The 13,670-nt window shown below is 43.8% G+C and overlaps 1 protein-coding gene and 3 non-coding genes across 5 annotated transcripts; all 4 read right to left on the reverse strand.

Annotated features, from left to right (window-relative positions):
• Nucleotides 1–201: 201 nt before the first annotated feature.
• uimc1 (ubiquitin interaction motif containing 1) lies at nt 202–10,723 on the reverse strand. Of its 2 annotated transcripts, XR_012180010.1 has the most exons (23): nt 10,274–10,723; nt 8,819–8,943; nt 8,475–8,559; nt 8,149–8,267; nt 7,824–7,971; nt 7,503–7,669; nt 6,237–6,947; nt 5,665–5,719; nt 5,452–5,561; nt 5,247–5,338; nt 4,926–5,112; nt 4,719–4,823; nt 4,527–4,582; nt 4,056–4,252; nt 3,817–3,887; nt 3,072–3,183; nt 2,584–2,886; nt 2,360–2,441; nt 2,156–2,258; nt 2,003–2,051; nt 1,318–1,351; nt 569–887; nt 202–464 (listed from the first exon to the last, which is right to left on the reverse strand). XR_012180010.1 is itself a non-coding variant. In XM_073479753.1 (22 exons), exons 1-22 carry the CDS (start codon nt 10,308–10,310, stop codon nt 704–706), a joined length of 3,132 nt encoding a protein of 1,043 aa, XP_073335854.1. In that variant the 5' UTR covers nt 10,311–10,723; the 3' UTR covers nt 202–703. The 2 variants fall into 2 exon arrangements, 1 of the variants encoding a protein (XP_073335854.1); XM_073479753.1 differs by having other exon boundaries at nt 202–887.
• An 894-nt stretch (nt 10,724–11,617) lies between these two features.
• On the reverse strand, nt 11,618–11,689 carry trnad-guc (transfer RNA aspartic acid (anticodon GUC)). The gene has a single exon. It is a non-coding gene; the product is annotated as a tRNA-Asp (tRNA).
• Nucleotides 11,690–12,944: 1,255 nt separating this feature from the next.
• On the reverse strand, nt 12,945–13,017 carry trnav-aac (transfer RNA valine (anticodon AAC)). Its single transcript has one exon. It is a non-coding gene; the product is annotated as a tRNA-Val (tRNA).
• A 299-nt stretch (nt 13,018–13,316) lies between these two features.
• Nucleotides 13,317–13,389, reverse strand: trnav-cac (transfer RNA valine (anticodon CAC)). Its single transcript has one exon. It is a non-coding gene; the product is annotated as a tRNA-Val (tRNA).
• Nucleotides 13,390–13,670: the final 281 nt, after the last annotated feature.

Raw genomic sequence — 13,670 nt, forward strand, 5'->3', positions numbered from 1 at the left:
TACAGGTCGTTTTTAACCATCAGAGGAATCAGAGACGGTTTCAGAAACACTTAAAAGTTCCTCGTTGTCGCTTTAAACAGAAATCTTCACTGTAGCTGCTGAGTGTATGTGCTCGATCGCACATCAAGGGTGTAAATAAACATCTTTTCAAATCTATTTGAGACCTCTGGGCTTCCAGACACAAGAATTACACTTTATATATCACGTTTTTTTATTTATTTACGATTTAAATCAAGTCTCCGGCTGCTTCAGTTGTTTAGGAGAACGCTGCGACGCTGTTTTGCTGTGAAGCTCCTGAATTGTTTTGTGGACTACGAGACTTCAGCTCACTGGTTCCTTGAAGCTGGAGATCTGTAATATGTTGTTTGATGAACACTCTGCATATTAACACTGGAGCCAAATCAAAGTGTTCGACAGGAGCCCAAAGGAAATGTTTCAAGGCATGTAGAGGTAGTCTGAAACACCTTCAGCACAAACACAATGGAAATACAGGAAATATTTAGTGGCACAAAACGAGTCATCAGGTTTCTTTTGAATACATTCAAGTGCTCTGTTTGTATCCAGTCACCTGCATAAATACCCAAAAATCTGACATCAAGAAGTTCAACACAAGTCCGTCTGATCTTGGTGTCGACCCGGTGATTCTGTGGGTCTCCAGTTAAGGCTCTGGTTTCCAGCACCCCCCGTCTTCAGGCGCTCGTCCTCATCTCCGTCTTTGGCTCAGCTTCTTGGTTCGATGCTGTTTCTTGAAGTCGATAAGGCAGCCGGCGGCCTCCGAGATCGGAGTGAAGGATCTGATGGGAGAGTTACTGACCCTGAACGCTGAAACGCCGCCTTCCTCCTCCTCCTCCTCATCGTCATCATCATCCCGCAGATCGATGACATCACTGACACAAGGACACAAACACAGGACGGTTAAAACGATGTAATCCTGCTGGTGCTTTCATGTAATCAGAGTATTCGATCACTCATCATTACGTTGACTGATCTCATGTCAAGCAGCAGCTATGATCACGTTCATTATTGATTGATTGATTGATTGATATAATGCTGAACCAATTCAAACGCTGCTGGCTTCACCAAACTGTGTGACGGCCTTGTGTTTGCTGCTCATTGTCAGATAACAATTTATTTGTTTAGTTCATAAGAAAACAGTCACAAGCACAACGCGACAAGATGTTTTGATCGAACTCCGGTCATTAATAATTTCATCCATCGTCATGACTGAAGGCTGAAGTCTACAGAGGACGACTTCAGGATGCATCTTTACAACGAGGCGTTCAGACTTCTACTGTGAGACTCAAATCAAGACGTCACCTTGGCTGAGGTTTGGATCCGGACGGCCCGGCCTCTGTGAACACAGAACAGAACACGTCAGAAAATATGAATCAACTCAAGTTTGACTGAAAACTGATTCTACTGCCGACGCGTTCGTTCAGTCTGGATGTTGATCTGAGCTGAAAATCAAAGATCAGAAGTATTTTTAATTATCTGATTATCTTCTAACGTGAGTCAGATCTTTGATCTTAGTTTGATAAAAGCCTCAAACTTTTTGTTTACAAACATTGTTTGTTTTTATCCCACAAACCACCGACGCAGACCATCGACTTACAAAAGGCACAAAAAGGAGAAATGTAGTAAAACTGTCACATTTCAGAAGAAACAAAACTGAAACAAATCAATTCTCAGGACAGTTTCAGTTTAATCTTCTGCTGATGGACGAATAGTTTCTGCTTTACAGTTTCAGACAGCTGTGTTCGACTGTAACCTTTCCTCCAGCGCCACCGTGAGGTCAGACTTTTAATCTGTCAAGCACTTTGGTTTATCACCAAGTGTCTCCAACACTTCAGCTCCAGCTTTATTATGTGTTCGTTGCTAATTAAGAAACGCTGCTGTAGCATTATAATCATTACATCTGTTCATCATGAGCATATGAGCGTCACTGTGGGTATATTAGCTTGATCGTGTTAGCATCGAGCTGTTACACTTTTAAAAGACGTACCTGATTCTCTGCTGTCTGTTTTCTCCAGAGCCGACAGAAGATTTCCCTTCTGGATCAAAAATATGGAAAAAAAGAAGTTATTCTTCATCCTCAATCAAACACACAACAATCAAAGAAGTAATCAGTGCATGTTTTTGTATTTCTAAGACTCACCGCTGAGGTCTTCGACGTCTGCCGCTGGATGCAGAGCTCAGTGTGTCGGCTGTAGTCTCTCAGAGGAACTGCTTTCTGACAGATGAAACATTTCTCCGGGTTCCTGTGGAAAATAAAAACCGAACCTGAATTTAAAACAAAACGATGTGTCTGGAAACACGGAGCTGTTCCTGTGAAATATGACCCGAGGTCAAACCTGCTTACTTTACTGTGTTCGGGGGGTCGTTTGTCTCTTCGGCGGTCAGATCTGCTCTCCTCGTTCTCTTCCTGCGAGGCTTCGATGTCACTACAAAGTGGAGGAATCAACAATCATGTTGGCTGAAAAACACATCTAACGCATTTCTCACCATTTTCTCAACTGATAGATTAATCAAGAGAATAATTCACAGATCAATGGTTAGGCGCAGTAACAGTTAAGTTAGTGTCACCTTGGAAACAGTCGGCCTCGGGCCTCCTCTCCTCCGCCTCTCCGTCGCAGTACGCAGCGTGCATCTCGATCTCCGTCACGGGGAACGATCCCTGACAGATGGGACAGTCCACGCTGGTTTTGGGGCTCCGAGGGACGACGGCTGGTTCCAGTTCGGGAGACGACGACCTCTGAAGCCCTCGATCTTTTATCTCCTCCACGTCTGGATCCCCTCCGTCCTCCTCCACCTCCTCCTGTCCAACATTACCTCCATCATCGCTGCTTCTAACAGGGATGTTTCCCTTCATCTTCCTGTCAACTGGAGCTGGAAACAACACATGTGCTTATATTATAATCTTCTATGGCACAACATTTTAAATATGGTAAAACGGTCTCAGCTACATTTGGACCAAATATATAGTTTCTGTGTTTTCGCCTTGGAGGGCGACCACACAACCAAAACACTACAAATACTGTTTCCTGTTTTGTTCGGTAAGCGTGCAGCCGTACCGTCCAGCTCCACCTCCACCTCCATCTCCTCATCCTGCAGCTCCTGCACGGCTGGAGAATCGTCCTGGAGAATCATCTGGACCTCAGGCGGCTCCGGGCTTTTCTGTTGGCGCTGTGGAGAAACGAGGTGACAGGACTCAGTCAGAAAATGTTGTCAAACCGACTCATGTTGTGTTGCTGCTGTGTTTGCTACACTATCTCCACTGTCAGTGTCAAGTTAGGGAACCACTGATCTGTGGCAACAACATTAAGAAACAAAGTCATGGACATTATTAAGTACACACCAAGAATCAACACTACAGAGGACACACTAAATGTGAACACAAAAGCACACAGTAAGCATGGAAACTATAAAGTAGACACTAAAGTAGACACTGAAAAGTACAGACTATGGACGGACATAATAAAGTTGACACTAGGTAGGGTTACTAAAACAAGTAGACACTACAAAGGAGACACTGTAAGATAGATAATAAAAAGTACAGACTGTGGATGGACACTGTAAAGTATACACAACAAGGCACGGACACTACAAAGTACACACAATCTATCGACACTATAAATTGCAAAGTATGAACATTAAACCATCCAGAAGTACGGAAACAGTTCAGATACTGCCAACAGATTTTAATACTGCCTCTCTTTCATCCAGTTTTAATACAAACTCAAGAATGTCAAGATATCTTGTAGACTGACTGCAGATTAAATGATTAGTTCATCTTTTAAATGTAACACGTGAACTCACGTCTGTTCCAGCGTCGGCGTCGATCATCAGATCTTGCGTCCTGTCGTCATCGTTGTCGCTCAGTTGGGTCTCTGTTGTTGGAGAAACACAACGACTGTCAGCTGTTTGTATACGTCAGTATGAGATGAAACAAAACTCTCTTTGGATTCTGATATGAGCTCTGAAACCACGATGACGACTTCCTCCTGTAGGGAGAAACATCTGAGCAGCAGGTGAAAGAAAAGGTGGAGCTTCAGTACCTGGACAAACCTCACAGTCATCAGAGTCCACCTGTCCTCCTTCTCCCTTATTCTTCTTCTCTTCTTCTTTGTTCTCCGTTTCCTCCTTTTCTTTATCCCCCTTGTTGTCTTCTTCCTCCTCTGTCGCCTCCTCTGCCTCAGCTGGAGGAGTCTCAGCTGCATCACACAGTCTTTTACTCCTCAGTCTGAAGCCGCGTCTGAAAATGTGTTAAAACCAACAAACATCTTCATCAGCTCGGACGAGAAAGAGAAGAAGATTAAATGCAAAATAAAACACAAACTGTGAAACTCATGTACGACCTGTTTATGTACAGATCTCAGGACAGTGAGAGGATTAATCACTGCAGCCGTAAAATCAATCAAGTTCAGCATCATTGAGGACGTCTCAGTTCTCTTATCGCTGCTTTTTGTTATACTTTGTTACATATAGTAAAAAAAGAGTCATGCATGTAAAATTCCTGCAGGTTTTACCTTCGAGGAAACATCTCCTGAGGTGATTCGGCTCGCGGCTCAGGAGACGGTGACTTCTGGGAGAGAAAAATGGATGACGCTTGTTGAATGACTCATAATGAAGTCACACAAGTATGAGATCCGAGCACGTTATGAATTTCCGTAAATACACCAGTTAGAGACTCAGCTTCTGAGTGAAAGTCGTCGTCATACCTCCGGCTGTGGCAGGACGGCCTCCCCCCACTCAGCCTTCCTCAGCAGACACCTCTGAGCCTCCTTCAGACTCTTCTCATACACCTCCATCTGAGCCACGATCACCTGAGAGCCGGGACGCAGGCGGACACGAGGATGAACAGACGAAAAGTGAGAAAACCGAATGTCTTGCATTTTTTGCAGGACACTTTGTAAGTTTGTAAGTACCTTTGTGTAGCTGTCTGGGTCGAGGCCTCGTGGACAGAAGGGAACGCCCCAGTAGTAGTGAACCGTCGACCCGCCTGCCGGCTGCCCGGGCGGGGCCGACACTCCGCCGACTGCTCCCTGACTGCTGATTGGCCGCTGTTCTCGCTCTGTGGGTGAACGCTGCGGTCGGGCGGTGGATGTAGAAGGTCTGAACGAGACGGGTGGAAACACACAGAGAGTTACAGCGAACAAAGAGTCGAGGAAGCCAGAACCTGACTGTGACGTGACCTGATATGTGACACAGAAACTCTGATCTTAAGAGGTCGTCTGTGTGTTCTGTACCTGCAGGTCGACCCGCTCGTTCCTGGAGACTCTGCAGTCACATGGTGAACAGGTTTCTCCTCTGGGAAGACCGGGCTGGGCGAACCCACCGGCTGCAACCGACAGAGCTTGATGTTAAGAACAACTGAGAATATCATCTGTTTTGTTCCTTAAAATGAATAAAACCACATTTGTTGCAGGTGAGTGAGTGAGAGCGTCTCTGTACCGTGACGTCGTCCTCGTCCTCATCGGACAATAGTAGTGTCATATCGCTGGTCAGCTCCATCTCTGCTGACTCTCGGTCTTTGGATGTTTCCTTCAGCTCCTCGACTTCATCTGAAACCAGGAAACACCCAGAGACCCAGTGAGCAACAGGCTCTGATCACACTGGTAGATCAGTAATGTGAGTGTCGTCATGTGACCTGAAGTTTTACTGTACCTGACTTACAGGACTCGTTCAGCCCGACATGCTGACTGCGATCAGTCTCTCTGTCCTGTTATTCAAAAGCAGAAAAACAGAGAAATCAGCAAGAAATGTGAAAAGATTCATTTGAAAAGTTGTTATTTACACTGTTTCACTGTAGCTGCTGAGCTGAAAGCGTCGCTGCGTCTGTCTGAAGTGGACGTACGAGCTCGAACACACTTCAAGGGTGGAAACAGTTTGGGATTTCGGGGCTTCTGGAGACGTAGATGAGGTCTTTTGGACGATGCATTTATGAACTATTTGACTTCTAACATGTTGCACAACGACATCTGTATTACTGCAGCACTTCTATTTAAAAACATTACTGATTCAATAATATTAAGCAGGGTTTCTAATCGCTCACAAACTGTATGAGATTAAAACTATTAAAATCAGGGAGGTGTTGCTGCTCTACAAACCACCAGATGTCACTGTGCTGCTCATAAGACTGAAGCTTCGTTCATCTTTCACTGAGGTTGAATAAAATCCAGTCGTCTCAGATGCTGCCGACAACGAGCACTGTGAGGCGTACAGACACCTGAACTCACCTGTCTCACACTCTTTGTAGCGGCTGAACTTCCTCCACAGATTGACCCTCTGAGCTCTGCAGCTGACGGGTTCGCAAAGTGTTTCTGCTCATCAAGACGAATCTTTTGTCGTATTCCACTCCTGCAGCACACCGGACTCGAACGGTGGCCGTGGCTCTGCTCGGTCTGTCCCCCCTCGGTCTCTGAGAACACAGGACTTCTGCTGGCTGTTGGTCCTTCTGGGGGCACGTTGGGGCTTCTTGGGAACACCGGGCTCGTAGGCCGGCAGGACGTGGACCTCACAGAGGAGGTTAAACTCTCCTGAGATGAGAACATGAACCCTGAGTTACAGACGCTGACTTCTGGTTTGGAGGCACTTGAAGACTTCTTATGCTGAGAATTCCTGCCAAATACTGGACTTTTAAAATACTCCGGACTCGGTTGCGTCTCTGCACCGTCGTCCTGATCAGTCTCTGAGAAGACGGGACTTTTAGGAAGGTTATCAGAGCGCTCAGGGCTTTTGGGAAACGTTGGGCTCTTGGGTTGAGTGGACAGGGACTTTGGAGGCGAAGTCGAACTGCCCAGAGAGCACAACACAAACCCTGAGGTTCTGCAGCTCTGCAGCAGGTCCTGAGTCAGCCGGGGGACGTGGACCTCGGCTCTGCAGCCAGTGGAGGGGAAGACGGGAGATTTATGGAGCTGACAGTCGTCGATCTGGGTCGAGTCAGTGCTCTGAATTATCGTTGAGAGAAGACAAATAAACACATCATTGATTTGGAGTCGTGTTTAACCAAAGTACAATATTCTGTCTTTTAGCTCTGAGCAGGTTGTGTACGGTGCCGTTTTACAGCTTTTTCTCTGGAAACGGCACCATGAGAGCGACCGAGGGTGAACCAGAACAGTAAAATGTGACCGGACAGATAAACAATGAGCTGAAACTCACTATAAAACTCTGTAATGCCACAGAAGCTGTTCATCAGCACCAGAGACACGTTTTCACAAGCCTATCAGTTTCCTCATAAACTTAACATGGTAAATTAAATTATAGGGCGAAAACAAGTTTGACAGGGAATGAATCAGCACTGACTTTAATAAATGAGTTAAATAATTAAATGATTATCAAGTAAAAAAAAAAAAAAAGCTGTAAACTGAATAAATTTGGGTTTGGGCTTGAAGGCAGGAGGTTGGGCTTTTCGAAACTGTTCTTTTCTGACATTTTAGAGACAAAATCAACTAATTAAAGAACTAAAATAAAACAAATCAACAGAAGACGTCTTCTGGTCGAACCTGCTGTGAGTCCAGATGCAGCTCCAGGACATCTGAGCTGCAGGTTGAAGCCTGAGAGTTGATTTTCTGAGTCTGGGACAAGTCCGGCATCTCCAGCAGAGGACTTCCTTCTTTCCTTTTCCGCTTTTTATTCCAGTAACCGCTTCCATCTCCACTTCTCTTTGCTCCTGATGTACAGAACAACATGTTTGATTCCAGCATCAAATCTAAATGACGTAATCTAACGTTTTGATATATTTACCTTCAGCTGTGTCCTTTAAAACCAAAGTGATTGCAGGGTATCTTACATCGTAACGGACTCAGCGGTCCTCAGTGACTCACCTCGGTTCAGATCCGTCTCTGCCGTGCAGGCGTCTGAGGACGGCTGCCCGTTTGAGTACAAGAGTTTCCTCCGTGAGCCGATCCTGAGTGATGTTTCAGGATCAGAGAGCAGACTCTGACTCTGGGAGGACGGACATGGTTGTGTCATCTAGGAGAGAAAACCCACAGAAGGCTCCTGTATTCATTAACTAACTAGATATTAACTGTATTAACTCCCATAAATGAATCTTCCTGTAAACTGTTCTGTGTGTAATACTGACGGCAACAAGAGTCGAACTCTTGCTTGTGTTCACACACTCGGGCAGGTAAACCTGACTCTACTCACACTCTCATGGATGGCTTTCATCATGGCCTCTTCCTCTTTCTGCAGCCTGAGCGCGGTGATACTGGCTTCCTGTTCGCTGAGCCGCAGGGCCAAGTCCATCATCTCCTCCTCCGTCATCTCTGAAACAACAGAGTGACTCAGTCAGAGGTCAGAGTTGTAAATATAACAGAGTCATGAAACATTACATTACCTTTAAATGTGACTAATTCAGTGACTTCATTAGTAAAGATATCATTATTTCACTACGACTGTAAGTTAAAAACATAAAAACCTCAAATGTAAAAGTTTTGTAATTATTTTGGGCGCCTGCGTGTCGTGTTTTGTACCTTTGGGTTTGGATTTGTTGTCCCGCTCTCTCCTGCGTTTTCCTCTCGATGATGAAGGATGAAGAAGAGATGATGAGAACTCGTCCTGGAAGAACAAACAGAGTTTCAGTGCTTTAACTTCTCAGAGACCTTGTGTGTCACTGATCTAGTGACTTTAGTCCTTTATTAAACACTTTGTAGCTGAAGAATCAATCATCAAATCTGAGGTGTTAATGTAAAATGAAAACACTGACTGATCCCTGAGATACAGCTGCTGTAGCGCCCTGGAACAAGACACCGCTGTACTCTGAGTTTAAATGTATGAAGCTGCATGTATGTCAGCTGATTCTGGCACGTTTCTTTACATTGTCGTCTTCGAGAGCTTCGTCCTCCTCAGTGTCGTCGTCAATCTGGTGGCTTCCGGAGGGGACGTCGCCGCCGTCCTTGAGAACCTGCTTCCTCAGAGCCATCCTGGTCTGATCCTGAGAAACTTCAACCAACAGAGACAGAAAAAAATAATAACGTGTCAAAACCACATAATCCAGAAGTGTTTGATCCAGCCTCTCGACAACTGAAAGTGTTAATCCTCAAAGACCTAGAGCTTCTCAGCTGTTCAGTGGTATCACACGACCTGTTTGAGCCTTCAGCTGCTCTGTAGTCAACGTGATGATGTCCTTGATTCTTCAAGGAAATCCACAGTTTCTTCTTCTGGGCGAAAGGGCACGCTGCTTTCACTGTTCACGGTCAATGCATAATACACGTCTCTGAAAAGAGTCACCTTGGCTTCACTGTCCTGTTTTGATTTCATTACTTTTCTATTCGTTCTCTGAACTTTTTCAACACATCTACGCGGTCAGACAATGACATTTAGGATTACATCTGTTTTTCACTGACAATCGTCTTTTATAATATAAAGATAAAAGAGTAATTTGCTCAGGAAAGATCAGATAAGACAAAAAAAACTTACTTAAGTCCAACATAGCCGTCGACTGATATGGCTTTCTCAGGGCCGATATCGATTATTACAAATCAAGAAGATGCTGATTTGTAATAACAAAATTAACTCTTTGTGTCAAAATTTCGAACAACCAGTGATGAAAATAGACTTCAGTACAATTTACTCAAGTACTGTTCTGAGGTACAATCTTCAGGTACTTTACTTGAGTACTTTACACTTCCTCTCCACTACATTTATCTGATACATTTAGTTATTAGTTACTTTGCAGACTCTGATTATTTAGCGTTTATAGGTTATTAATTGTGACGTGTTACGTATCAGATATTGTTGTGGGCCGAAGCAGCACATTTTTAAAGTAGCTTCAGTGTTTCTGATGAGGTTTTGGCTGTGATGTTGAGCCACACGTGTGCAAATGTACTCATTTCTTGTATGTTTGCAAAATCTGGGAGGTTTTGTAAGAAACATATGAGATAAGAAAAACGACATTAATACAGCAAACACTGCTAGTTGCGTTCACACTGATAAACTGGGGAGGCTAATCATAGCTGTCCCAGGATGGGGGGGTCGTGTGCCGCCCTGTCCTCCCAGGATTTACACCTTTGTGATTTGACAAACGAGCTGTTATGATGTGTGACCTCCATTAAACACTGGGCGACTGTTTACATCCACTGGGTTTACTTTCCTCTACGTGTGTGCAGCTTCCAGTGAGCTCTGCAGGTGATTTCCACCGGACAGAACCGCCGAACCACAGCTGAAACCAGGCTCAATCACAGCTTCAGTATGTATGTGTTAAACTTAAACCCCTGACAGGTGTAGAGAGCCTGTCGGAGCAGCGTCCTCGCCCTCTCTGGGCTGCGCTCACCTGTCTGATCCGGCGAGTGTCTCCTCCTTCCTCTCATCTGTCCGGTGGGTCGGTGTGACGGGATGGCGCAAACTCGGCCTCCAAACTAACTAATCTCTGCTTTTAAATCGATAAACGAGCCGAGTGACGAGTTTTAAACGACCTAATGAAGATCAATCCGCACACTGATCGATCCGGCTCATCGTCAGAGAGTCACTCGCAGCGGTTTTCTGTCAGTTAGCTTCCACAGCGACAGGACGTCGGTTCAAACAAACTGAACACACGAGACGCTAAAAACTCACAATAAAGTTCGTATTTCCGGTTTTCTGCTTCTTTATCCGTGACTCTGAGCCGCACGTTAGATGTTTGCGTGTTTGTTTGTTCGACAGCTACTTAAAACGACACAAAAACAAACAATATCCATGTTGGAAACACTCGCAGCAGAGTTTTCTTCACTTTCGCGGCGCCATGTTTGTTTCTGCTCACGTAGTCACGTGAGCAGTACGTAAGGCGCGTCTGTCACGCTGCGTTCAGGGACTGTCGGTTAATGTTTGCTGCTAATGTTGCCTTCACGGACAAAGTACAATATTGCACTGTGTTTGTTTTATTCAGAGATGTGTTGTCGCTGTCGTATAAAATATAAAAAAACAGCGCAAGTGAAAAGAACAAATTTCGACAAAGATAAAGAATATTAAAGAAAGTGTATAAATGAATACAGGAATAAATACACACATACAGAAATGCATAAATAAAAACAAAAATAAATAAATGATACATAAATAAATGCATAAGTAAAAACAAAAACAAATGAATACATAAATAAATAAATGATACATAAAAAATGCATAAATAAATAAATACATCAATAAACAAACAAACAAACAAACAAACAAATAAATAAATGCATCAATACAGAAATCAGGGGGGCATGGGGAGGCTGCTGGCCGTGAGTGGATCACCCACCTGTAACCAATCGTACTTTAGACTGAGGTTAGGAGCTCCCACCTCATTAACATACAGACAGAAATAAATAAATGTAGGTGTACGTAAATGAAATAAATGTAATACGTGTTTTTATGTATGCCCTTTTTGATTACCAACTGTTATTTCAGCATGTATTCATTTATTTATTTCTGTATTTATTTCAGCATTTATCTACTTATTCCTTTTTTCAGTAATGTATTTATTTCAGCACGTATTTATTACTTTATTTATGGAATAATTTATGCATTCATTTCTCTTTATCTTAATTTATTTTTCTTTCATTTATAGATTTATTTATGCATATAATTATGTATACTTCACTTTTCGTCCTCCACACCTCTCCACATTACAACAAAATACTGCTGCAGAATAAAAAGTTGCCTCCCCGTCGGGGAATCGAACCCCGGTCTTCCGCGTGACAGGCGGAGATACTGTCCACTATACTAACGAGGACTGGCTGAGAGCGACTCCAACGGCACAGAATAAATCTTTGTGTTTGTCACAGTGATGATTTTTACTCGACGACAGTCCAGCTTGTTAGGATAACATGACGTCATCCCTCCATAGACTTATTTACTCTTTGATGAGCTGCTTCCCTTCTACACAGCTCGCTCTGCAGTATTGTGTATTTTCTGTATATCATTTATATACTTATTTGTTGATAGTGACGTCCTCCATACCCAAAAAAGTGTGACTCCGTCTGGTTTCGAACCCGGGACCGGTCCAAAACTAGCGAGCTTCCAGAGCTGAAACGTGCCTTAACTTTCCCCATTCATTCTCTATGGTAGCTCTTATCACTACGGGTGTAATATATTTCTGGCCACAAGCGGGAAATTGGCGGCGCTGTTTCCCCATTTTGGGTAAAAGTAAGAAGATTTAGCTGCACAAACAACATTAAAGTACAAGTTTGTTTTAATGTTTCAGCATATTTTTTGACCATGCAGCACCTTTGAGGTTATTCTGGAGAATATTCTGGACAGTATTTGTCATTGTTTTGGATTGTTGCGATAAATATGAGATCCTTTAAAAAGAAGATGCACAATATAAGAGGTACATGTGATGATGTCACACTAGGTGCATCCACTAGATGTCAGACAAACACAGTCAGTGGATGTTTGTGACAGCACAGCTACCATTCTTAAATCTTTACTGTATTTACTTCTGATGTCCTTACAGGTGCATGTCTAACGTTATTCCTGAGCAGTGAAAAGTAGTCAAATTCCTTGTGTGTGGACACATTTTGGCCATAAATGCTAAAAACTAACTTTAAGGCATGGCTGGAGAGGGGGGTGGTCAGTGGACAGTGTCTCCTCGTGAGAGGCTGCAGAGCATCAACACACAGGCAAACACCCCCTGAGGGAGGCTTTCAGGTACGCATCGGAAATTAAGGAGCAGTTTACTCGGTCTGTTTACAAAGCTAAACTAAGCTTTGTGTAGATATTGTATGAATATAACTCGGCTGTTTTTAAAACATAAAGATTGTTTCCGCCCGGTCTCGAACCGGGGACCTTTCGCGTGTTAGGCGAACGTGATAACCACTACACTACGGAAACTGTACATGGTGAGTTCAAGTGCAACACCAGATCGGAAATGTCCTGTCGCCCCATAGAAAATGCTTTCCACCTAATCGATCCGTCCTGAGAGCGTTTAAGCACTCAGTACATCGTGAGAAAATCATTCAGAGGCGGCGACTATTAAAAGAAAAATCTGTTTCCGCCCGGTTTCGAACCGGGGACCTTTCGCGTGTTAGGCGAACGTGATAACCACTACACTACGGAAACACAGTGAACACACCATGTACATGTTGCGTTCAAATACATACAGTAAACCCGCACGCTGCTGTATTGTGTTACAGTGTGTTAGAGGGTTTTACACAACAGCGTCAAGTACAGTTACATTTCCGTCAAAGAGCCGCGAGACTAACTAAAAGCTAAATGAGTAAACGTGAACTATATTAATAGCGACTTATATCTTTGATAAAACATAAGTTAACTTGGAAACTCTGCATATGACGGAGCAGGAACGGATATTTGAATAGTTCAGAAATCTAAAACTGGGGTGGAAAAAAAATTAAAAACGATGTTTCCGCCCGGTTTCGAACCGGGGACCTTTCGCGTGTGAGGCGAACGTGATAACCACTACACTACGGAAACCGCCATGTGAAGTAACGGCGGCGTTTCAGCTGAAATATATGATCAGAAATACATTTTTCTAGCTCTTACATGAAAAAACTGTTTGTCCACAACACTTTAACTTTTACTCTTTGATGAGCTGCTTCCCTTCTACGCAGCTCGCTCTGCAGTGTTGTGTATTTTCTGTATATCATTTATATACTTATTTGTTGATAGTGACGTCCTCCATACCCAAAAAAGTGTGCCTCCGTCTGGTTTCGAACCCGGGACCGGTCCAAAAGTAGCGAGCTTCCAGAGCTGAA

This window comes from Pagrus major, chromosome 13 (genome assembly GCF_040436345.1).
Source record: "Pagrus major chromosome 13, Pma_NU_1.0".
In the NCBI taxonomy this organism is placed as follows: domain Eukaryota; kingdom Metazoa; phylum Chordata; class Actinopteri; order Spariformes; family Sparidae; genus Pagrus; species Pagrus major.